The sequence below is a fragment of the Chiloscyllium plagiosum genome, chromosome 3, assembly GCF_004010195.1.
Source record: "Chiloscyllium plagiosum isolate BGI_BamShark_2017 chromosome 3, ASM401019v2, whole genome shotgun sequence".
NCBI classification, from domain to species: Eukaryota; Metazoa; Chordata; class Chondrichthyes; order Orectolobiformes; family Hemiscylliidae; genus Chiloscyllium; species Chiloscyllium plagiosum.
The window spans coordinates 36,654,199-36,676,378 of record NC_057712.1 but is presented as its reverse complement, the minus strand read 5'-3'; the positions used below and the strand labels follow the sequence as shown (position 1 = coordinate 36,676,378).

General features: G+C 41.1%; 1 protein-coding gene across 2 annotated transcripts in view; it reads left to right on the top strand.

Annotated features, from left to right (window-relative positions):
• lyst (lysosomal trafficking regulator) overlaps nt 1-22,180 on the top strand; it is a 357,679-nt gene that overhangs the window by 183,619 nt on the left and 151,880 nt on the right. For both annotated transcript variants that reach the window (XM_043680023.1, XM_043680014.1), the window contains exons 13-14: nt 1,408-1,558; nt 2,542-2,712. In XM_043680023.1, coding sequence (XP_043535958.1) covers nt 1,408-1,558; nt 2,542-2,712 — 322 coding nt within the window. The remainder of the gene's footprint in view (nt 1-1,407; nt 1,559-2,541; nt 2,713-22,180) is intronic.

Here is a 22,180-nt window from a genome sequence, read left to right as displayed (position 1 = left end):
TCTCCCCCTCTCTCTCTCTACCCCCTCGCTCTCGCTCTCGCTCTCTCTCCCACTCCCACTCGCTCTCTCCTGTCCTCCATCTCGATTACCCAGAAGCCTTTTTCTTGGAAGGTTTTTCCCAAGTGCCATCATCACCAAGTTCAAACAGACCCACTAGTTTGCTTTGCCTCTACCAACTTATGATATAGCGTTCTGTGATTATCTTTTCAGTGTAAAACAATTTATGAAAAATTAACTCCCTCCTTTTGGAAACCTGTTGTTAATCTTGAAAATAACCTTTTCATCTGGCCCCTACTATGTTTTGATTTTGTGATGTTTAATTGACAAAGGGAGGGCAGTCAATATAAACCAGAGTGGAATACGTTGATGTAATATTTAAGGATAGAATCCAAATTATTGGAAGACAATATTGTCATCAGAGTTTTAAAGCTTCTTTTGAATATATATCCTGGTGCAAAATAGAGTAAATTCTCCAACCCTGCATTTTTACCTGGAAGATATGCTTAAGGGTATAGGTCAAAGCATCTGTGTTACAGGGTTAAAGAAAGAGATACAAACGTCTCTTTTGTGAACTCAGCATGCCCTGAAGTGCTTTGTAGTCAGTGGAGTATCTTTGAAATGTTTTATTGCCGGAAACATGGCAACCAATTTGTGTACAATAAAGATTGTACAAAAGGCCAAGTAATAATCACTGGATAATCTGTTTTCATCTTATTTGAGGGATAAATATTATCCTGGAAAGTAGGGAGAAGTTCCTTGCTCTTAAAAAAAATATGTAATGTAGTCATTGGGGTCTGAGCTGAAAATGTTTTGCTGGAAAAGCGCAGCAGGTCAGGCAGCACCCAAGGAGCAGGAGAATCGACGTTTCGGGCATGAGCCCTTCTTCAGGAATCATTGGGGTCTACCAAGACTGTTTATAGGACCTCAGGTTGAGGCTTTATCCTAAATGGTATCTCTGGCAATGCTGCATTCACTTTGAGATATGAATTCTTAGGCTGACGCTTCAAAGAAGTACAAAGTGGGACTTTAACTCTCAAATGATAATCATTGAGCTAGCACTGACACTTTATATTCCTGTTTCTCACTGTTCATTTGAGTGTGACTCCCAGCTGGTAACTTGATGTCAGTGATTCCATTCTTGGTATCTGCTGCTACTTGCACTTTCATCAACATCTTGTCATTGGTACACATTGCTGCTACTGGGTGAAGCATTAGAGGAATTCATAGGCCTAGCTTGCATTCAGATTATAATAAATGCCCATATTATTTTATTCTGTTATATCTCACCATATAAAGGAAAGCTGCAGTAGTTTTCAGAAGCTGTGATGATCACATGATGTACATTCTTGTCTGGTGCTCAGTCATGACACGAGTGATGCAAATAAATAATTTTGTTTTATTTTTTAGATGAGAAAACTGCTGGCTTAGATTGTGGCAACATTACGAATTGTGGTGATAAATTGGTTGAAGATGGGTGCCTCCATGTGATTTCATTGGGGTCTAAAGAAATCATGCTGCAAGTTTGGGCTGATTTGAACATAGGTGGCTTTATATTCAGGTAGAGTACTGAATGAAGATAAATATAATACAGGATGTCTGTTTCTATTATCAATATGGGTGAAAGAAATTTGCTGCTGTTATAAAAACATTTCAACACATTTTATTTAATTCAGCAATGGAAGTTTAAAAATATTTGTGGATTTAGATCACTTTGATTGAATTATATTATTCTAAAATGTTTAGAGCTATTTATCTTTATAAAGCATATGGTATTATTCCATAAACAAATTTTTGTGCTTCGTGGAAGTGATCTGTGTTAGGACAGACAGCAGTGTGAAACTTAAACTCAAATTGTCCTGCCACAACAGATTACAAAATCCATATTCCAGTATGCACAGTTAAAATTAGTACCAACCATTTTAAATTCATCTTTATTTTCTTGTTGACCTGAATACCAATGCAGTGTAGTTAATTTCTCTTTCTCTATGGTTTTAAGCAGAGTTCATTTATTACTTTGTTTCTGACTATAACGTGCTATTCTAGCAATGAAAATTGTGGTTCATGTATTGTTTAAGCTTAGATCATGGCAATAAGGGTAAGTCAGAGGTTGTGGATTCAAGCCTCGTTCCAAAGACTTTGAACACAAGATATTGTGTTGTATTGAGAGAGTACTCCACTGATAGGGCACCATTTTTTGGATAAGATGTTACACCGAGTCTCCCCTTTCAATCAAATATGAAAGATTCCACAGCACTTTTTCAAAACAGAACAAGAGTTGTTTCCTGGCCAATAATTATTTCTTAACCAAAATTATTGAAGCAATTTATTGGCTCATTTTATCATTGCTTATTGTGGAAGCTTGCTGTTTAAAAATTGGTTGACAGGTTTCCAACCTGACACTGACTGCACATCAGAAATATTTAATTGGTTGTAAATTGTTCTGAGAATACCTTAAGATGTGAAAAGCTTGATATCAATGTAATATTTCTTTAAATTATACATTGCAATTTCTCAATTACTAAAATTACTTGCTTCCTGTAGAATTTGCATTGATCCAAATGATGACTTGAAACCAGGCCTGCTGGCACAAGCTGAGTCACAAGAAAACATTCTAACCCCAGGAAGGTGGCAGCACTTGGCATTAACCTATGTCCAGCACTCAGAAAATAAGTGTATTCATGGCAAGCTTTCACTTTGGATGTCTGGACAAAGGTATGTATATCTGGTTCTCTATACGTAGCTTATCAAATAATTATGAGCATCCATTTGATCACTACCTTGATCTTCTAAATTTAAAAAATTATTTTGAGATGTGGAATTACTAGTAAGGCCAGAATTTGTTGCTCATAATAATACAAAGTGTCTGATTTTTTATTTTAAGTTAGGATGTTTATTGATGACATATAGGCTTTCTGTGTATCTGAAGCTAATTATTAACTTGTAAGTATTTCTGTAGCCACAGTATTCTTTTTACAGCTATCTCTGTTATTGATCAAAATATATCCAGCAGATATCCTAGACCCTAAATACTATTTGTATTCAAAGGCAAGTGTAAGATATTGTATTCCAAATGTGATTTGATTGGTCCACTACGAGGCTTTAAGCAAAACACACTTTATTCTTACAGCATAGTTAAAATACAAACAAAAGAAAGATTTGGCATAACTTTAACTCTACTGAAATACTTAACAAAATAATACATTATTTAACTACTAATCATCAACTTTTCCAATATAGCAGCATCCTATAAACGCATCCATGGTAAAGGGGAGTATGTAGAAAAATAGATTTATCTTTGAGTAAGGAGTTAGTCAAAAACAGAAATGCTGGGACAAAACACTGAATAGATTACATGAAGCTGAGTACGTTCAAGTGCAGGTGTATGTTTGCTCCAGCAAGAAGTTATCACTGTCTCCAGTCTAGGTATTAATATCATATTTACCTTGCATCTACTGGTGTGTTAGGAAAAGATGTTTCTTCTGGTTTGAGTACTCTCAAAGGGGTACTTTTGGATATAAAAGATTTTTGGGGGGGATTTGTAAAGGAATGTTTTGAGATTTACGGAATTATATTTTTGTGTATTTTAAATTCTTTGAGTTTGTGTTATAGGTAAATAGCTTGGTTTATTTTTTTATTTTTAATTTGTTTGCTTAATGAAACTATTTTTGTTAAAACAAAATCTATAACATTGCACGCTTATGCTTCAACGAGAGACCATCTTGATGATACTAAAACACAATAAAATATAATTTTTCAACCCAGGTTTCAGTCTGGGATCCAACTTATCCAGTAGTAATGTAAGTTGAATCTTGATACCATTCCTGATTGCCCTTGAACTGAGCAGCTTGCGAGGCCATTTTGTCGGATAGTTAAGAATGAAACACACTGCTGTGGGCCTGAATTCACGTGTAAGCCAGACCACATAAAACTAGTGGATTTTCTTCCCTCAGACATTTGAGCTAGATGGGTTTTATGACAATTGATGGTAGTTTCATGGACTCCATTTCTGAAGCTAGCTTTCAATTTCAGGTTAATTAATTGAATTTAAATTCCATCAGCTGTTGTGATGTTAAAGACCTGGTTGTAATGATATTGAATACAGCCAATGAGCATGAAATCAATCTAGTCCACTGAAGTAATTAGTTCTACCTATTAAATGTTGTACTGATTTGAATTAATTTCACTCTTGCGTATCTAGGAAAGCATACGTTTGCTCTCCATAACCCATTGCATGGGAATTTCTGAAGTTTTCTTCTGATTCAGTTATACTGGCTTGATGCAACAGGGGAGCATATTTGTTGTACTTAAGTTCTCAACAAATAAGCAGAGATATGCCATCAGTTTTACAAATTGAATTCTATTCTTGAAGCCATTTCTATATATTTTACTACATTTAAAGAAAATAATGATGTGGTTGAAGGTATGGTTCAAGATGGTGATATCACCAGAATGCTTGAAGTTACAAGGATTTCATAAATGTAGGTTTGTATTCCTTACAGAAGAGAATTTTATGGGGAGATTTTAAAATCACCAAGGATTTTGATAGGGCAAATAGGTAAAATTGTTACCACTGACAAAATGGTCAGTATGCTGAGGGGACAAATTTAAAATAATTGCCTAAAGAACCATATGAAGGAGAACTTTTTTCACAAGTTGGTTACGGTATGGAAAGCACTGCTTGGAAGAATGGTAGAAGCAGATACGGCAGTACTTTTCAAAAGGAAATTGAATGAATAGTTGTGGGGGAAATGTTTCAGGAATAGGGAAGTAGTACAGGTCAATGGTGCTAAATTAGATAACCTCACTAAAGCAATAGCACAGGGATAATAAGCCATATGGCCTTTTTCTCACTGTCAATTGTAAGCGCTGTCTCTTACCATTTTTTTGTGCTTTTTAAAATTGTGGGTTGAAATAAGAAGGAACAGTTTTAAAATCAATATTTTAAAGGATTGCTGCATGTTTTGAAAAACTAGTAACCTGACAGTCATGTAGCAGTAATTGAAGGTGAATATTTTCAGACAAACTGGAGCGGTAGGGTTGTTTACAGGTGGAGTTTTGCTCAGCAACAAGAAGTTGATTTGACTATGACGAGTGACTTGTTACCATTAACTTTTGTCTGGTAACAATTATATAATTGATTCTCAGATGACTGAACAGTTGGGAACAAGATGTCAGGATACCACCATTCGACCAGGAGTTAGTAAATCTAGAGAAAACTTATTTATCCTTCCTTTAGGAGTTATTGTAAGTTGTGACTTTCCGTTGATAGGTCAGAGACCTTTTATCAGTGAATCAGCCACCTTGTGCCTCTTGCAAACCAATGGAGATTTTTAGAAAAAGAAGGCCAAGGAGAAATGTTCTGATTAATAAGAACTAACTGAACAGATCTTGCGAACAAAATCTATTGAAGTGTTTTACCAGTTTTCCCTCCGTTCATGTTTCCTCCCTATCTATGTCTATCTGTCAGTATGTAAGGATGTGTTTATAAAAGAATTAGAGTTTTAATCAGTTCTGTTACTGATGGATTACTACTGTTTGTTTGGTGATTATATTCTAATTGTTTATACTAAATAATAGTTCTTAAGTACAGGAAAATGGTCTGTGCTTTCAGCCAGAGTCCAGAAATTGATTAACTTGGAGAATTTTGTGTCCTACTTTAAAAATCTAACTTTTGTGATGATTTGTGGAATAGCAGAGCTTAATTTCCAGCATTCAACCCCAGTGAGTTGTGACAAAGTTTGGAGACTCATCCAGGATTGTTTTAAAACACAAGCAATGAGAAGAATGTAAATTAGCTCGCTGAGCTTGAATGTTTGTTATCAGACATTTCATCACCATACTAGGTAACATTAGTGAGAGTATCTGGTAAAGCGCTGATGGTATATCCTGCCTCTCTATTTATAGGTCTTGGTTTCTTAAGGTGAGTGATGTCATTTCTGGTTTTTTTAAAAGGGAAGGTAGATAGGGTCTAAATCAATGTGTTTATTGATGGAGTTCTAGTTATAATGCAATGCCTCTAAGCAATGTGAATTTGGTATAGTATTAGTAAAATACACAGGTAAAGGCATGCACCAAGCTCTATATTGCACTTAAGGCATGGTTCTGGAAACAGCAAAACATTCCTACAGGTAGCAGAGTTGTTCCAAGCAGTCTTAAGGAAATTATCAAAACCTAGAATGTTTGACTTGATTAGTAAACTGGACGTAACGTTGTCTGGCAGAGCCAGAAAGGCAAGGATATTTAAGGTACCAGCATGGGACTTGGAGGAAATTCAAATGAGGGCAAGTATTTTGGATAGTGACTTATCAAAATCAGGTAATATTCAGTTACAATCAAAGCACCTTGAACATGAGACAATGAAGAAACTGGCAATGACAAAAAAAAAGACCAAGAAAAAAACAAGGAAAGGACAGAAAGATGGCGTGGAATGGAAATGAAAGAATTAGAATTTGAATTGCAAATAGAATGTCAAGCAAGAGACCATAAATATAATTTTAAAATGATGCAGGCCCTTGGAGGGGAGAATCTGAGTCATAATGTGAGGTCCAGTGAGGTAATATTTAAGTTTGCATAGGTCCTGCCAAATTTTACTAAACAGATGTGGTGGTATTCTTCATGTAATTTGAGAAAATGGCTAAAGAAATGAATTGGGTTAATTGCTCACGCAGAAGAAGTTGGCAGGTAAAGCATTAAGTATTTATGCTTCACTGTCAGATAAAATTTCACGGGATTATGACACTGTAAAGGAAACTATATTGGCCATGAATTAGTAGTTTCTGAGGATTATAGGAAGGGTTCTGGGTTGAGGAAACTGTTTGAGCAGTCTATATTAAATCTGAAAGAGTTATGCAATATAATTTTGTTGTGGATAGAGCGTTAAAAACTGAAACCATGTGTTAGCTGTTAGGGAGGTTATTCTCCAAGAGGAATTTTAGGAAGTTGCTTCCTTCTCAAATAAGAATCCTTGTTGAGGACCTAAAGATTGCAGCTGCAAGACAGGCATCAATAATAATTGATGATTGAGTTAATCCATAAAATAAAACCCTTTCACTTCCACCCTCATAAATTTGAAAGGGATAGAAGATGGGAGAATGAAAGGAGGCAAGTGGCCAAGGTACGAAATAGATGGCTGGTAATGTTCCAAGGTCATCTCAGATCAAAGAGCAAAGTACTGATGGTGGAGACACCCCCTCAGACTGTGAATGAAGAATGGATGTAATTTCATCAAATACTGGAACTGCTCAGATATTGTAAGGACACATTGCAAGTAGCATGTTCCTATGGGAGGGCATATAGGAATACAGAAGGTGCAGGCATTGGTAAACATGTAATTCATACAGCTAGTTGTTCAAAGGTGCAGTGAAATTATTTTTCCACTCATTGTGGACTGTCCATTGAAATGCAGTCTGACCAGAGTTCTAAATGTGCCTGAAATTTTCCAGGAAATCCTTAGTAGTTGAGGAGGGTGTTAAAGCAACCAAAATGTATAGGGAGAAAGCATGAACACATTATTGAGTTTGATGAACAGCCGTTAAAACATTGAATGGCAGAAGAGGCTGAAGGGTCAATATGCATATTTTCAATGTCTGTATTTCTATCACTAAGAATACAGGGCACTTTGAAGAGGTACCATCAAACTCTTAAAGCCATGAATAAGGCATACTGTCATAAATGCCCACAAAATTGGGACAAAAGATTACATTTCTTACTATTTGTTACTAGACATTCCTCAAATCTACTGACTGCATGGTCATGAGTTAAGAGGTTCATTAAAATTGATTAGAGAGAAGTTCTTGAACCAGAAAGAGAATCTTCAATATTGACTCTGTGTTCAACCTTCTCGAAAGACTTGCAGGAGCAAGTATAAGAACAGGAACATGTAGCACAGCAACATTTGAAAGTTCCACAGGTGAAAATGAAAGTGCTGGCAGATAGAAGGTGGAAGGTGAAATATCATCAGTCCCATTACAAGGCAAACCTCTGAAAGTGTAATTCAGTGGTCCATCCAAAGTATTTGTGACGGTTAGTGAGGTAACGTGTGAGAAAAATATTCCTGATCATAGGAAAAACAATCTGTTATGTCAAAGGTATTATACAATGGAAGGGGAATAAAGAAGTACAAGTTGTCCGGTGGTAAGAATAGTGGAAGATGGCAGATATAATCTCTTGAGGTAGGAGAGGAAGACAGTTCTTAAAGTAATCCTTCTGCTCATCATCAGCAATCATTTGCTAGTGAGCATGACCACTTGTTATTGAATCCTTCACCTTGGGGAAAAAGCTCATCTCTATCTACCCTGTCTATACCCTTCATGATTTTGTAAACCTCAATCAGGTCCCCCCTCAATCTCCTTTTTCTAATGAAAACAAACCTAACCTACTCAGCCTTTCTTCATTGCTAGCACGATCCATACCAGGCAACATCCTCGTAAAACATCTCTCTAAAGCATCCACATCCTTTTGGTAATGTGGTGACCATAACGGTACACGGTATTCTAAATGCAGACGAACCAATGTCTTGTACAATTTTAACATCACCTGCCAGCTCTTATACTCAATACCCCATCCGATGAAGGCAAGCATATCATATGCTATCTTGACTACTCTATCCACCTTTGCAGCAACCTTCAGGGCACAATGGACCAGCACTCCCAGATCTCTCTGCTCATCAACTTTTCCCAAGGTTCTTCAGTTCATTGTATAATTTGCTGTGGAATTAGACTTGCCTAAATGCATCACCTCACATTTGTCTGGATTGAAGTCCATCTGCCACTTTTCCGCCCAACTCTCCAGTCTATCTATATCCTCCTGTATTCTTTGACAGACCCTTGTGCTTTCTGCTACTCCACCAATCTTCGTGTCATCTGCACACTTGCTGATCATACCAACAGTGCCCTCTTGCAGATCATTTATGTATATCACAAACAAAAGTGGTCCCAGCACTGATCCCTCTGGAACACCACTGGTCACCTTTCTCCCTATAAAAACTCCCTTCACTACTACTGTCTGTCTCCTGTTGCTCAACCAGTTCTTTATCCACCTAGCTAGAATACCTTGCACACCGTGTGACTGCACTTTCTTAATTAGTTTACCATGGGGAACCTTATCAAACGCCTTACTAAAGTCCATGTATATGACGACAACAGCCCTTCCTTCATCTATCAACTTGGTCGCTTCCTCAAAGAACTCTATTAAGTTGGTAAGGCATGATCTCCCCTGCACAAAAGCATGTTGCCTATCACTGATAAGCCCATTCTTTTCTATATATAAATAGATCCTATCCCTCAGTACCTTCTCTAGCAACTTTCCTACAACTGACATCGGGCTCACTGGTCTGTGGTTACCTGGAATATCCCTACTACCCTTATACAGGAGATCAAAATGAGCAATCTTCCAGTCCTCCGGCACCTCACCTGTGTTTAAGGATGCCACAAAGATATCTGTCAGGGCCCCAGCTATTTCCTCTCTCGTCTCCTTCAGCAACCTGGGATAGATCCTATCTGGTCCTGGGGATTTGTCCACCTCAATAACCTCCAGCCTACCAACACATCTTCCCTACTTATGTCAACGTGATCCAGACTAATCAAACTTTTATCTCTAATCTCAAGATTCATCATGTTCCTCTCCTGAGTGAACACTGATGCAAAGTAATCATTCAGAATCTCACCCATTCTCTCAGGTTCGACACCCAGCCTTCCTTCATTATCCTTTAGTGGACAAATCCTTTCTCTAGTTACCCGCCTGCTGCTTATATAAGAATAAAATGCTTTGGGATTAGTACTTAATTCTGCTCGCTTAAGATGTTTCATGACCCCTTTTAGCCCACCTGATGCCTCATTTAAGACTGGTTCTACTCTTTCGATATTCCTCCAGGGCCCATTCTGTTCTTAGCTGCCTGGACCTTATGTATGCTTCCCTTTTCCTCTTGGCTAGTCGTACGATTTCTCCTATCATCCATGATTCACGAATCTTGCCTTTCCCATCCTTTGCCTTCAATGGGATGTGCCTATCCTGCACTATCTTTAACCTATCTTTGAAAGCCTCCCACATATCAAATGTGGACTTCCCTTCAAATAGCTGTGTCCAATCTACATTTCCCAGCTCCTGCCTAATTTTGATATAATTGACCTTGGTCCAGTTTAGTGCTCTTCCCTTAGGACCACTCTCATCTTTATCTACGAGTATTCCAAAACGTACAGAATTGTGGTCACTGTTCCCAAAGAAATCCTCCACCGCAACTTCTACCACCTGTCCTGGCTCATTCCCCAATACCAGGTCCAATATGACCCCTTCCCTCATTGGACTTTTGACATACTGTTGTCGAAAACTCTCCTGGACGCTTCTTACAAATTCTGCCCCATCCAGACGTCTGATGCTAAGTGTATCCCAGTCAATGTTGGGAAAATTAAAATCTCCCATCACCCCTACCCTATTGCCTCTACATCTTTCCATAATCTGTTTACCTATTTGTTCTTCTACCTCACGCTCACTGTTGGGAGGCCTGTAATACAGCCCCAACAATTCCCCAATACCAGGTCCAATATGACCCCTTCCCTCATTGGACTATTGACATACTGTTGTCGAAAACTCTCCTGGACGCAGCCCCAACAGTGTAACTGCACCCTTCTTATTTTTCAGCTCCACCCATAATGCCTCCCTACCCGAGCCCTCCATAGTGTCCTCCTTTAGCACAGCCAGGATATCATCCCTGACCAGCAGTGTAAGTTCACCCCTTCTTTTACTTCCCTCCCTGACCTGTCTGAAGCATCTATATCCTGGAACATTTAGTTGCCAGTCATGCCCTTCCTTCAACCAAGTCTCTGTGATTGCAATAACGTCATACTCCCAGACACCAATCAAAGTCCTAAGTTCATCTGCCTTACACACTATACTTATTGCATTAAAGTAGATGCACTTCAGGCCACCAGTTCTTTTGCCTTCGTCTGCTCTCTGCCTGCTCTTCCCATTATTAATGCTATCTTCATGATTCTTACAGTCTCCAGTTTCCATCTCACTGTCTACTTGTCTTCTCTTCTGGTTCCGAGCCCCCTGCCACATTAGTTTAAAACCTCCCCAACAGCAGTCGCAAAATCTCCCCCAAGGACATTGGTTCCAGTCTAGTTCAGATGTAGACTGTCCATTTTGTAATCATCCCATCTTCCCCAGAACTGGTCCCAATGTCCAACAAACCTGAACCCCTCCCTCCTGCATCATCCCTCAAGCCACGTGTTCATCCTGCCTATTTTATTTTCATTTCTACGCTGGCTAGCACGTGGCACTGGTAGTAATTCCAAGGTCACTACTTTTGAGGTCCTCTTCTTTAACTTCTCTCAACTCCCTGAATTCTTCTTTCAGGACCTTATCTTATATTTTACTTATATTGTTGGTGCCTATATGCACCAAAATAACTGGCTATTCACCATCCCTGACCCGAGCATCTGGGAGGCAACATACCATCCAGGAGTCACGTTTTCAGCCACAAAACCGCCTATCTATTCCCCTTACACTAGAATCCCCTATGACTATGGCCCTACGAGTCTTTTTCCCGCCCTTCTGATTAGCAGTGCCCGCCATGGTGCCATGATCTTGGCAACTGCTTCCCTCCCCTTGTGAGCCATCTCCCCCAACAGCAACCCAATGGTGTACTTGTTTTGGAAGGAGATGACCACAGGGGGCACCTGCACTGCCTTCCTACTCTTTTTCTGCCTTTTGGTCACCCATCCACTGACTCCCTCAGCAATTCTAACCTGCAGTGTGACCAGTTCACTCAATGTGCTATCCACGACCACCTCAGCATTGCGGATGCTCCACAGTGAGTCCATCCGCAGCTCCAGAGCCATCATGCGGTCAAACAAGAGCTGCAGTTGGACACTCTTCTTGCAAATGTAAGAGTCAGGGACATCAGCCACTTCCCTGAGCTCCCACATCAAGCAAGAGGTACATGCTACAGGTCTGAAGTACCCTGCCATTGTAAGCTTAACTTTATATATGAAAAAGAAAGAAAAATAAAAAATAAAAGCCTTACAGTACAGAGTCTTTTTCTTCCAGTTAGAGGAGGGGGGGTGGCGGGAGATACTACATTTGTAGTATCTTGGATTTAGCCACTGCCCAAATATATACTAAGTCCTTCCCGGCACACTCCTGGTCTCCACCTCCACTGTGTCTCCCGCTGCTCCTGGACAGGAAAAGTGGGAAAACTTACCCTTCCCGGCAGCCCTCGCTTCTCTCCACCTTCTCTCCTCGCCGCACTGTAAAAATGGAGGCCCAACTCCCGAAGAAAGTCCCTTTTTATGTGGGAAAACTTACCCTTCCCGGCAGCCACTTTTCTTAAATGTTGGCATCACATTAGCCAACCTCCAGTCTTCTAGTACCTTACTATCGATGATCCAAATATCTCAGCAAGGAGCCCAGCAATCACTTCCCTAGCTTCTGACAGATATTTAGGGTACACCTGATCAGGTCCCGGGGATATATCCACCTTTATGCATTTTAAGACAAACAGCACCACCACCTCTGTAATATGGGCATTTTTCAATTTGTCACCATCTATTTCTCCACATTCTATATCTTCCATGATCCAGCTTCGTAGTAAACACTGATGTAAAATACTTGTTTAGTATATCCCCCATCTCCTGCAGTTCCACACGTAGGCTGCCTTGCTGATCTTTGAGGGGTCCTATTCTGTCCCTGGTTGCCCTTTTGTTCTTCATGTATTTATAAAATCTCTTTGGATTCTCCTTAACCCTATTTGCCAAAGCTTATCTCTTGTCCTCTTTTTGCCTTCCTGATTTCCCTCTTAACTATACTCCTACTGCCTTTATACTCTTCTAAGTATTCACTCGATCTATCCTATCTATATCTGACATATGCTCCCTTCTTTATCTTAACCAAACCCTCAATTTCTCTGGTCACCCAACATTCCCTACACATACCAGCCTTGCCTTTCACCCTAACAGGAACATAATGTCTCTGAATTCTTATTTCATTTTTGAAGGTTTCCCATTTTTTCAAACGTTCCTTTACCTGTAAACATCTGCCCCCAATCAACTTTTGAAAGTTCTTGGCCTTCCTCCAATTTAGAACTTTAACTTTTAGATCCAGGCTATCCTTTTCCATCACTACAGAAGAATCTCGATTATCCGAATATCAATTATCCAAATTTCTGATTATCCAAAGGAGATCTTAAGATCCCGATACAAACATTATGTCAAAGAGTTGTTTCAACCCTGATCGTGTCTTCTGTTTACAGGTACAATGATTAAAAACTGACTCACTGAAACACTGCTGAGAACAGTCCTATATAGTCCAGGCACCGTCTCAAAATGACTGACCTCCCACCCTCTCCTCTCCTCACCCTCCCCCGCCCAGTTTCCCTGGAGTCCTACACAGGAGTGAACCCTAAACCGCCATCCCCAGATAATCTCTCCAACATTGTCCTGTACAGGGCAAAGGTGGAACATGTCAAAATATTGCAGGAAAAATTTTGCGCACGCGCTATTTGAAGACTTACCCCACAAAGGCAGCAGCAGTTTTACTGTCGGTGTACAGTCTGGCTGCCCTGGGGGTTGGGGACGGAGGCGGGTCAGCCGGGGTGGGTGTTTGGAGGCAGATTGAGGGGGGTGTGGGGAGCTGGTCGGCCGGGGCAGGGGCGAGGACTGGGATCGGACAGTGGGTTGAGGTGGCGGGTTTGGATAGGGGGGTGGGGGGTGAGTAGTTGGAGGTGGGGGCTGTGGGTGGATGGGGTTGTGGGGGCAAGCATGGGACTCGTGCGCAATGTGCTGCTGAAGAGTCTCCTGAACTGGGAGCAGACTTACCAGAAAACTCTGAGTTCCAGAGGAAATCAGTTAACCGAATAATCAAATACCCGAATGAAATAGTGTCTGCCCACCTCTTTTGGATAATCGAGGTTCCTCTGTATTTTAAAACACTCAGAATTTTGGTTGCTGGCCCCAAGTTGCTCCACCACTGACACCTCAGTCACTTGCCCTGCCTTACTTCCCAAGAATATTGGAGGGGGGGGGGAAGGGGAGGTCTATGTACAATCCCAATCAGGTAATCATCCCATTCTTATCTCTCAGTTCCACCCAAGTAACTTCCCTGGAAGTATTCCCAGGGATATTCTCCTAAGTACAGCTGTAATGTTATCCCTTAATCAAAGACAACTCTTCCCTCCTCCTAGTCCCATGTTCCTAACCATGCCCTGAGTTCACCTGTCTTCCCTGTTAGGCCTCTTGCATTGAAATAAATGCAGTTTAATTTACCCCTTTCTGTACTTTGTCCTGCCTGCTCTGACTGTTTGACTTGCTCCTTTTCCCAATTGTACCAGACTGAGGCTGATCTTTGCTCACTATCTCCCTGAGTCCCACCCCCCCCTTACTAGTTTAAAACTTCCCGAGCAGCTCTAGCAAATGTCCCTGCCAGTATTTTATCCCCCTTCCAATTCACATGCAATTGGTCCTCCTTATACAGATTGTTTCTACCCCAGAAGAGATTCCAGCTTATTCTTACCCTCACTAGCTCATAGCACCAGGAGTAATCCAGATATTACTACCCTCAAGGACTTCCTTCTTAAATTTCTGCATAACCTCCTATATTCTCCCTTCAGAATATCATTCTATTTCCTTCCTGTGTTGCCAGCATCTTAACGTAGATGAGATGGAGAATGTTGATGAATTTCAGTGGGCAACTGGCTTCTGACTGGGTCTTCCAAAGTTCTTCCCGATTGACTGAGTCAAAATCTTTGATCAGATTGATTAATGGGTGGTGGTATTTCTGGCATTACTTCTGGTGTTGCTGAGAAGAGCAAATCCGACGGTTTGTTCGGAAGCTACGCTGGTTGCAATTTTAGGGAAGATTTGTAGTTCAGGTTGTGGATCAGGTTGTAAGTTTGCTCGCTGAGCTGGTGGATTTTGTTTAGATTGGATTCCCTACAGAGTGGAAACACGCCCTTTGGCCCAACAAGTCCACACCAACCCTCCGAAGAGCAACCCACCCTGACCCATTTCACTGCATTCACCCTTGACTAATGCACCTAACATTACAGGCAATTTAGCATGTGTTCCTAGACATTTTGTCACCATTGTAGGGAACATTATCAGTGAGTTGAAACTTTATTGCTGGAACAGCACAGCAGGTCAGGCAGCATCCAGGGAACAGGAAATTCGACGTTTCGGGCACAGGCCCTTCTTCAGGATTATCAGTGAGTCTCTGGCGAAGTGCTGGTGTTCTGTCCAGCTTGTTATTTATGTGTCTTGGTCTGTTGTGGTGGGTGATATCTCTTCCGGTTCTTTTTCTGAGAGATTGGTAAATGGGGTCCATCGTTAATGGAGTACCAATTTGAAAGACAAGCATAGAAGAAGACTCGAGCCATTCCATCCACTCCACCCAAACATTCCTTAACATCATCAAAGATACCAAGGTAGAAGATAACAAAATCATGTTTACCTTCGATGTGATGGCCCTGTTCACATCACTCCAGCCAAAGAAACACTAGCCTTACTACTAGACAAAGCAAGGACACAATCACCTGACAGCATCAACTCCATCAGCAAGGGCAGCATCCTCAAACTAGTAGACCTGTGCCTCACAACCCACTTCACCTTCAACGACAAGATCTACAAACAAATCAATGGGATGCCTATAGGATTACCAATATCAGGACTCTTAGCAGAAGCAGTTATGCAGAGGTTAGAACGAACAGCCCTTCCCATGATCCAGCCCAAGCTTTGCGTCTACTATGTGGATGACACCTTTTGTCATCACAAAATGCAACAAATTAGAAGAAACCCAAAAATGAATAAACAACATCCTTACCAGTATAAACCTCACCAAAGAGGAAGAGAACAACAACAGACTCCCTTTCCTAGAGTCACAGTAGAACGGAAAGCCGATGGAGAGCTGCAGACCGGTATCTACAGGAAAACCATATATATTAAACTACAGGAACAATCATCCCAACACCCACAAAACAGAGCTGCATCAGGACATTATTTAAACAAGTCACAACATACTGCAGCACCCAGGAACTATGAGTAGCCGAGGAAAAACACCTATACAGTGCATTCAGGAACAGTGAGTACCCAATAAGTGCAGCCCACCAACTCCTACACAACAGACCTAAACAAGAAGGCAACGTGCCCAGAGACCCTAGCCACCCTGCCATATATTAAAGGCGTCTCAGAGATGACAGTTAGACTATTCCAGCCCCTAGGCATCTTGGTAGCCCACAAACCACCCACCACACTGTAACAGCTCCTGATGACGTTCAAGGACCCCCTACCAACAACCAGCAGAACGAGCGTCGCATACAAAAGACCCTGCAAGGACTGCAACAAACACTACATTGGACTGATGGGCAGGAAACTAGCCATTGGGATACATGAGCACTAACTAGCCTCCAAAAGACATGACCAACTATAACTAGTATCCATATACACACACAGACATAAAGGGACACCAGTTTGACTGGGGCAATATAATCCAACCTTGGACAGGCTAAACAAAGACTTGCACGGGAATTCCTAGAGGCCTGACATTCATATCAGAACTCCATTAACAAACATAGTGATTTGGACTTCATTTACCAACTTCTCAGATTAGGAACCAGAAGTAATATCACCCACCATAACAGGCACATAAATAGCAAGTGGGACAGAACACCAGTGCTTCATCGGAGGCTCACTGATGATGTTACCTAGCATGGTGATGAAACATCTGAGAACAAATCTACCAGCTCAGCGAGCAAACTTACAACCTGCTACACTGGCTATCAGGAAGGATTTTCTCAGACTGGAAGAAAGTTCTTGGTGAGGATTTGGATGATTATCTTCCCAACAATGGAGTGTGGGGAGATTCTTCAGAAGTTCCCACAGTCAAATTCATCTCCTTACTAAAAGACGTTGGCAATGGTAGCATCCCATCGGCAAGGATTTCTTCATCCCAGATTTTCGGGAACAGTTGATCAAGAAGATGCATAGGCGAAAGTGAGGACTGCAGATGCGGGAGATTAGAGTCAAGAGTGTAGGTGCTGGAAAAGCGCAGCAGGTCAGGCAGCATCCAAGGAGCAGGAATATCGACATTTTGGGGAAAAGCCCTTCATCAGGAATAGTCTCTGCCCCCCCGAAAATTTTAAATCTCTGCTGGAATCCTATTTACTCTTGTGGCTTTTCCAGTTTCATGAGTTTTATGGCGGCTTCACTTATGCCACACCAGGTGGGAGTCCACAGTCATCTTTGGAGAATTGGGGGAGGTTTCTTCTCACCCATCCTTGCAAACGATTATATGGCAGTTTAGGACGACTTTGAACTGCTCTGTCCATTGACAGCTAATGTTTTCGCTGCCTCTCAAAAGGACTCCATCCTTACTCTACAGCTTTGAGGCCGAGGGTGTTGAGTCCATATATTTGCTTGGTGATACTGAAGAAACCCTGGGTGTAGTGCTTATCAGCAAGGTGCTGCAGCTCCTTGGATTTTTCAGTCCACCATTTGTTCTTGATTTCTCTTGTTCTTCTTTGTAACTGTCTTCCTTGTCTGATGAGTTCTCTTTGCCTTGCTGGTGATGTTGTTTTGCTAGGCATGGAGGGATTTCCTCCTTGTGTTGACAAGGTCTTGAATGATGTGGCTGTTCATGTTGAACCAGTCTTGGTGCTTCCTGGTCTTGTAGCCGATAGCTTCTTTGCAGTGTGGGTGTCTTCAACTTATTCTGGATTTTCTCCATTCCATTAAAATGAACTCTCTAGAGATTTTGGTGATGGCATTGTTGCAAGTTCACTAGTTTGTTTGGCTGCTGAAATCACTCAACATTGAGAATTTTTCTGAACTGCTTCAACTGCAGATGCTTCTGGTGGCATTTGATGGACATTGGAGAATGGATAAGCTGGTGGTTTGTCCAGGAAACATCTTGCACTAGTCATCGCTTTGATAATGAGGGCATTCTTTTGATCAAACAATGATGTAGTAAATCATGTGCCGGTGCTTTGATCATGGATGCCTCCAAGAAGCCTTAAACTTGTCTTTTTGATGGAACTCTGCTTTGGTGATGACCTGCTAGTATTCGCACATTTGGTGAGTAGAAGAATCCCATTGGAGATGCAGTTGCTGACTCCTTCCTTTCCAGTGGTTCCTTTCCAGAGTTGGATGTCCTTTCCAAACCTGATCTTGCAGAATGTTAATCAACCTTTAGGAAGCTGAAGGCACTCTTAATAAATGAACCAGTGTTGGCCTCCTGATTTTTCAAGACCTTTCAAAATGGCAATTGATACTGCTGCTTTAGGGAGAGATGCTGCCTTGTTAAAGGATCATGAGTCAGGGATAGAGATCCAGTGGAGTACTTTTCTAAGAAACTTAATCATGGTGGCTCCGTGGTTAGCACTGCTGCCTCACAGCACCAGGGTCCCAGGTTCGATTCCAGCCTCTGGTGACTGTCTGTGTGGAGTTTGCACATTCTCCCCGTGTCTGCGTAAGTTTCCTCCCAGGTGCTCAGTTTCCTCCCACAGTCCAAAGATGTGCAGGTCAGGTGAATTGGTCATGCTAAGTTGCCCATTGGTTAGGTGCGTTTGTCAGAGGGAAATGGGCCTGGGTGGGTTACTCTTCAGAGGGTCGGTGTGGACTTGTTGGGTTAAAGGGCCTGTTTTCACACTGTAGGGAATCTAATCTAATCATTATTAGAAGTAGTATTAAAATAAATAAAACAAAGAACTGTAGATGCTGGAGATTTGAAACAAAAACCAAAATTGCAGATTAAACTCAGCAGGTTTGGCAGCATATATGGGGTGAAATCAGACGTTTTAAGTCTGGTGACTTTTCAGCAGAACGACTGAGTTTCATCAGTAATTTTTGTTTATTAATTTCCGAAGTAATACTGTACTGTAGAAAGAGAGACTTCGGTGGTGACGTCAGCTCTTTGACAATTTGAAGTCAATAGCAAGGAACTAATTTATACTAATGCTAGCCTTCATTGAAAAGTTTGAAGCTTTGAATGCATGAATGTTTAGATTGTCATCTTTTGTTGCAAGTATTTACTGTAAAGATTATTTGCATTACATCTGTGTAATGCAAATAATGTTTCAAGTATTGTCCTAAATGTAAAATTATGGAAAAGATTGTAAATTGATGCAAGTCTTGCGTTTTGGTGTTCGTGTATTGCATGTTTGTGATGAAGCGAAGTTTTGAAATTGTAATTAATCATCTAAAGGGTGGAGGTGAGTTGGAGGTGTCTTTTTATAACTGTAAACTGAAATGAGAGAACAATAACCACTGCCCCTGTACTGGCGGGGGATACGTTCCAAGACCTACAATGGAAACCCGAAACCACAGATAAGAGCAAACCCATTCATTTAAAAGGGAAATATACCTTCCCGGCAGACACCCCCTCCACACCCCCTCACCCCCCCCAGCTCCCTGGTGCTGGAACACTCCCTATAATATGTTTGGGCCATGAAACTGCAGAAAACGATTGCACAGATACGGCAGTTGTCCTGTATGTTTAAATTAGTGTTCTAAAGGATTGCTGTATGTTTTCAAAAGCTTTGTTATGGACCAGACTAAACCCCTCTGAAAATATTCGGAAGGTAGTCCAGACTCTAATGTTTTCTTATTTTAAACGTAAATGTAGGATGTTGCTTTTCAGATGCAATTCAGTTGGGCAAACTATCAGATTTAAAGCAAAAGACACTTTATTCATACACTATGGTTAAAACACAATGAAAGAAAGAAGGAATTGGATTAACGTAACTCTATAGGAAAAGTTAGAATAATAGATATAGTAATTATTACTAATTAACTGTTCCAATATAATAATATCCCATAAACACAATTTTGGCAAAAGGAAAACTCAGAACCCAGATTGTCACATATACAACTCGCATAACAAGCAGAGAACCCTCCGCTTTTGGCTGTAATCAAGAGAGAGAAAAAGCTTTCACTACTTCAAGACCCTGAAAGCAACTACTGAAAGCTAAACTAAAGATTCTGGTTCAGTGGGAGTTTGGCCAAACCCATTCAGGCTGCTTCTACTGTTCCAACTTTAAAAATAGCCCAAAGCCTCACTAGCTATTTACTTGCTTTCCAACTAGACTGCTCAGTGCCTCTTCAAAAAAAAAAACCAGAACAAAATAATCTCTTAAAGCCACAGCATAACTTGAACAAGCAGTAATTAAAGATTAGTGTTTACAGATAAACTGGAGCTAAGGGTCTGTTTATAAATGGAGCTTTGGTTGACAACAAGAAGTTGTTTGGTCTCGTGTACAAGTCCTACTTCTTGGATGCTGCCTAACGGACTGTGCTTTTCCAGTGGCACACTTTTTGACAGTTATCATTGGCCAAGAGCCTTTTGATTGGAAAAATGTGGTGCTAGAAAAGCACAGCAAGTTAAACAGGAGGATCGATATTTCGGGCATAAGCCCTTCATCAGGTATATGTTGGGAGGACGAATGGGGTAAATATGGGGTAGGGGTGAGATAGCTGGGAAGGTGGTAGGTAGATGAAGGTGGGGTTGGTGGTGATAGGTTGGAGAGGAGGGTAGAGTGGATAGAAAGATGGACAGGTAGGATGGTGCCGAATTGGAGGCTGGATCTGGGATGAGAGATGAGGAAACTGGTGATGTCAACTTTGATCTGTTCTTCCTCTAGGTATCAGGTCACTTGGATTTGGCAGTGGAGGTGGCCAAGGACTTGCATGAGCATCTTTGGGACACACGCAGCAAACAACCCCACTGCCCTGTAGTTGATCACTTCAATTTCCCCCTCCCACATGCAAGTTCTTCACTGCCTCCACCGCCAAACCCAAACCACCTGACGCCAAGAGGAAGAATGCCTCATCTTCCCCCTTGGGACCCTCCAACCACACAGCATCAATGTCAACCTCACCAGTTTCCTCATCTGCCCTCCCCACCTCATCCCAGATCCAACCCTCCAACTCAGCACTCCCCTGTTTAAATGTTCTGCCTGTCCATCTTCCTTCCCACCCATCAGCTCCCCCCTTCCCCCCCATCTTCCAGCGCCACATTTTTTGACTCTGATTTCCAACATCTGTAGTACTCACTTTTTCTCTTAGTAGGGTTCATGCCCAAAACATTGTTTTTTTTTTGCTCCTCGGATGCTGCCTGACCTGTTGTGCTTTTCCAGCACCACACTTTTCAACTCTGATCTCCAGCATCTGCAGAACTCATTTCCTCCTAAGGGCCTTTTGATGGCTAACAACAATGTGATTAGTTCTCAGAAAAGTAAAAAGCTTGGGTCTGAGAACAACATACAGACAAACTATCAGATCTTCATACAGTCAGGAGCTCTCTCCATTCTCAGCAGTAAGCCACTTTAAACTTGACAAAAGGGTTATCTTTTCCTCAGTTCCACTAAACTAAGAAATTTGATAAGTCAAACACTTGGTGAACCAGCTACCTTGTGCATCTTGCAAAAGAATGGGCAAGGAGAAACCTTCTTATCAACAAGAACATTGATTAACAGAACTTGTAAACAAAGACAACAATACTGTTTCCAATTTTCCCCCGTCATTGTTTTATTCACCCCACTGTGTCTGTAGTATGCACATGTAACGAGGTGTCATAAGAGCATAGGATCACAAGTGGATCATTCGATCCCTCCAGCCTGTTCTGCCAGTCAATAAGGTCACGACTAATCTGTAGTCTAACTCCATGTACCTTTCTTAGGTCTACATCCTTCAATATCTTTGCTTAACATGAATGTATCTTTCTCAGATTTAAAATTAACAACTGATCCAGCATCTACTGTTTGTGCAAGAGACTTCCAAAAATTGTTCTCTCCTGAATAGCCTGTCCCTAGTTCTTAGACTATGGCCACTAGTTTGAGAAACCCCAACCCATGGAAATAGTTCATGTTGATCTACCCTGTCTTTTCCTGTTAATATTTCGAAGTCTTCAATCAGATCACCCTTTAACCGTCTAAATTCTAGAGAAAACAGGCCGAATTTTTGCAATATCTCCTTGTAACTGATTTTTTTTTTTGTAAACCTACTTTGTCCTCCCTTCAAAGCTTTTATATCCTCAAGATTTGGTGCCCAGTTCTGCTCTCAGTACAGTAAGTAGGGTCTAATTAAGGTTTTGTGTAACCACAGCAATAGTTCTGCATCCTTGTATTCCAATCTTCTAGAAATGAAAACCAACATTCCATTAGCTGCCTTGATGATTTTCTGCACTTATTCATGACACT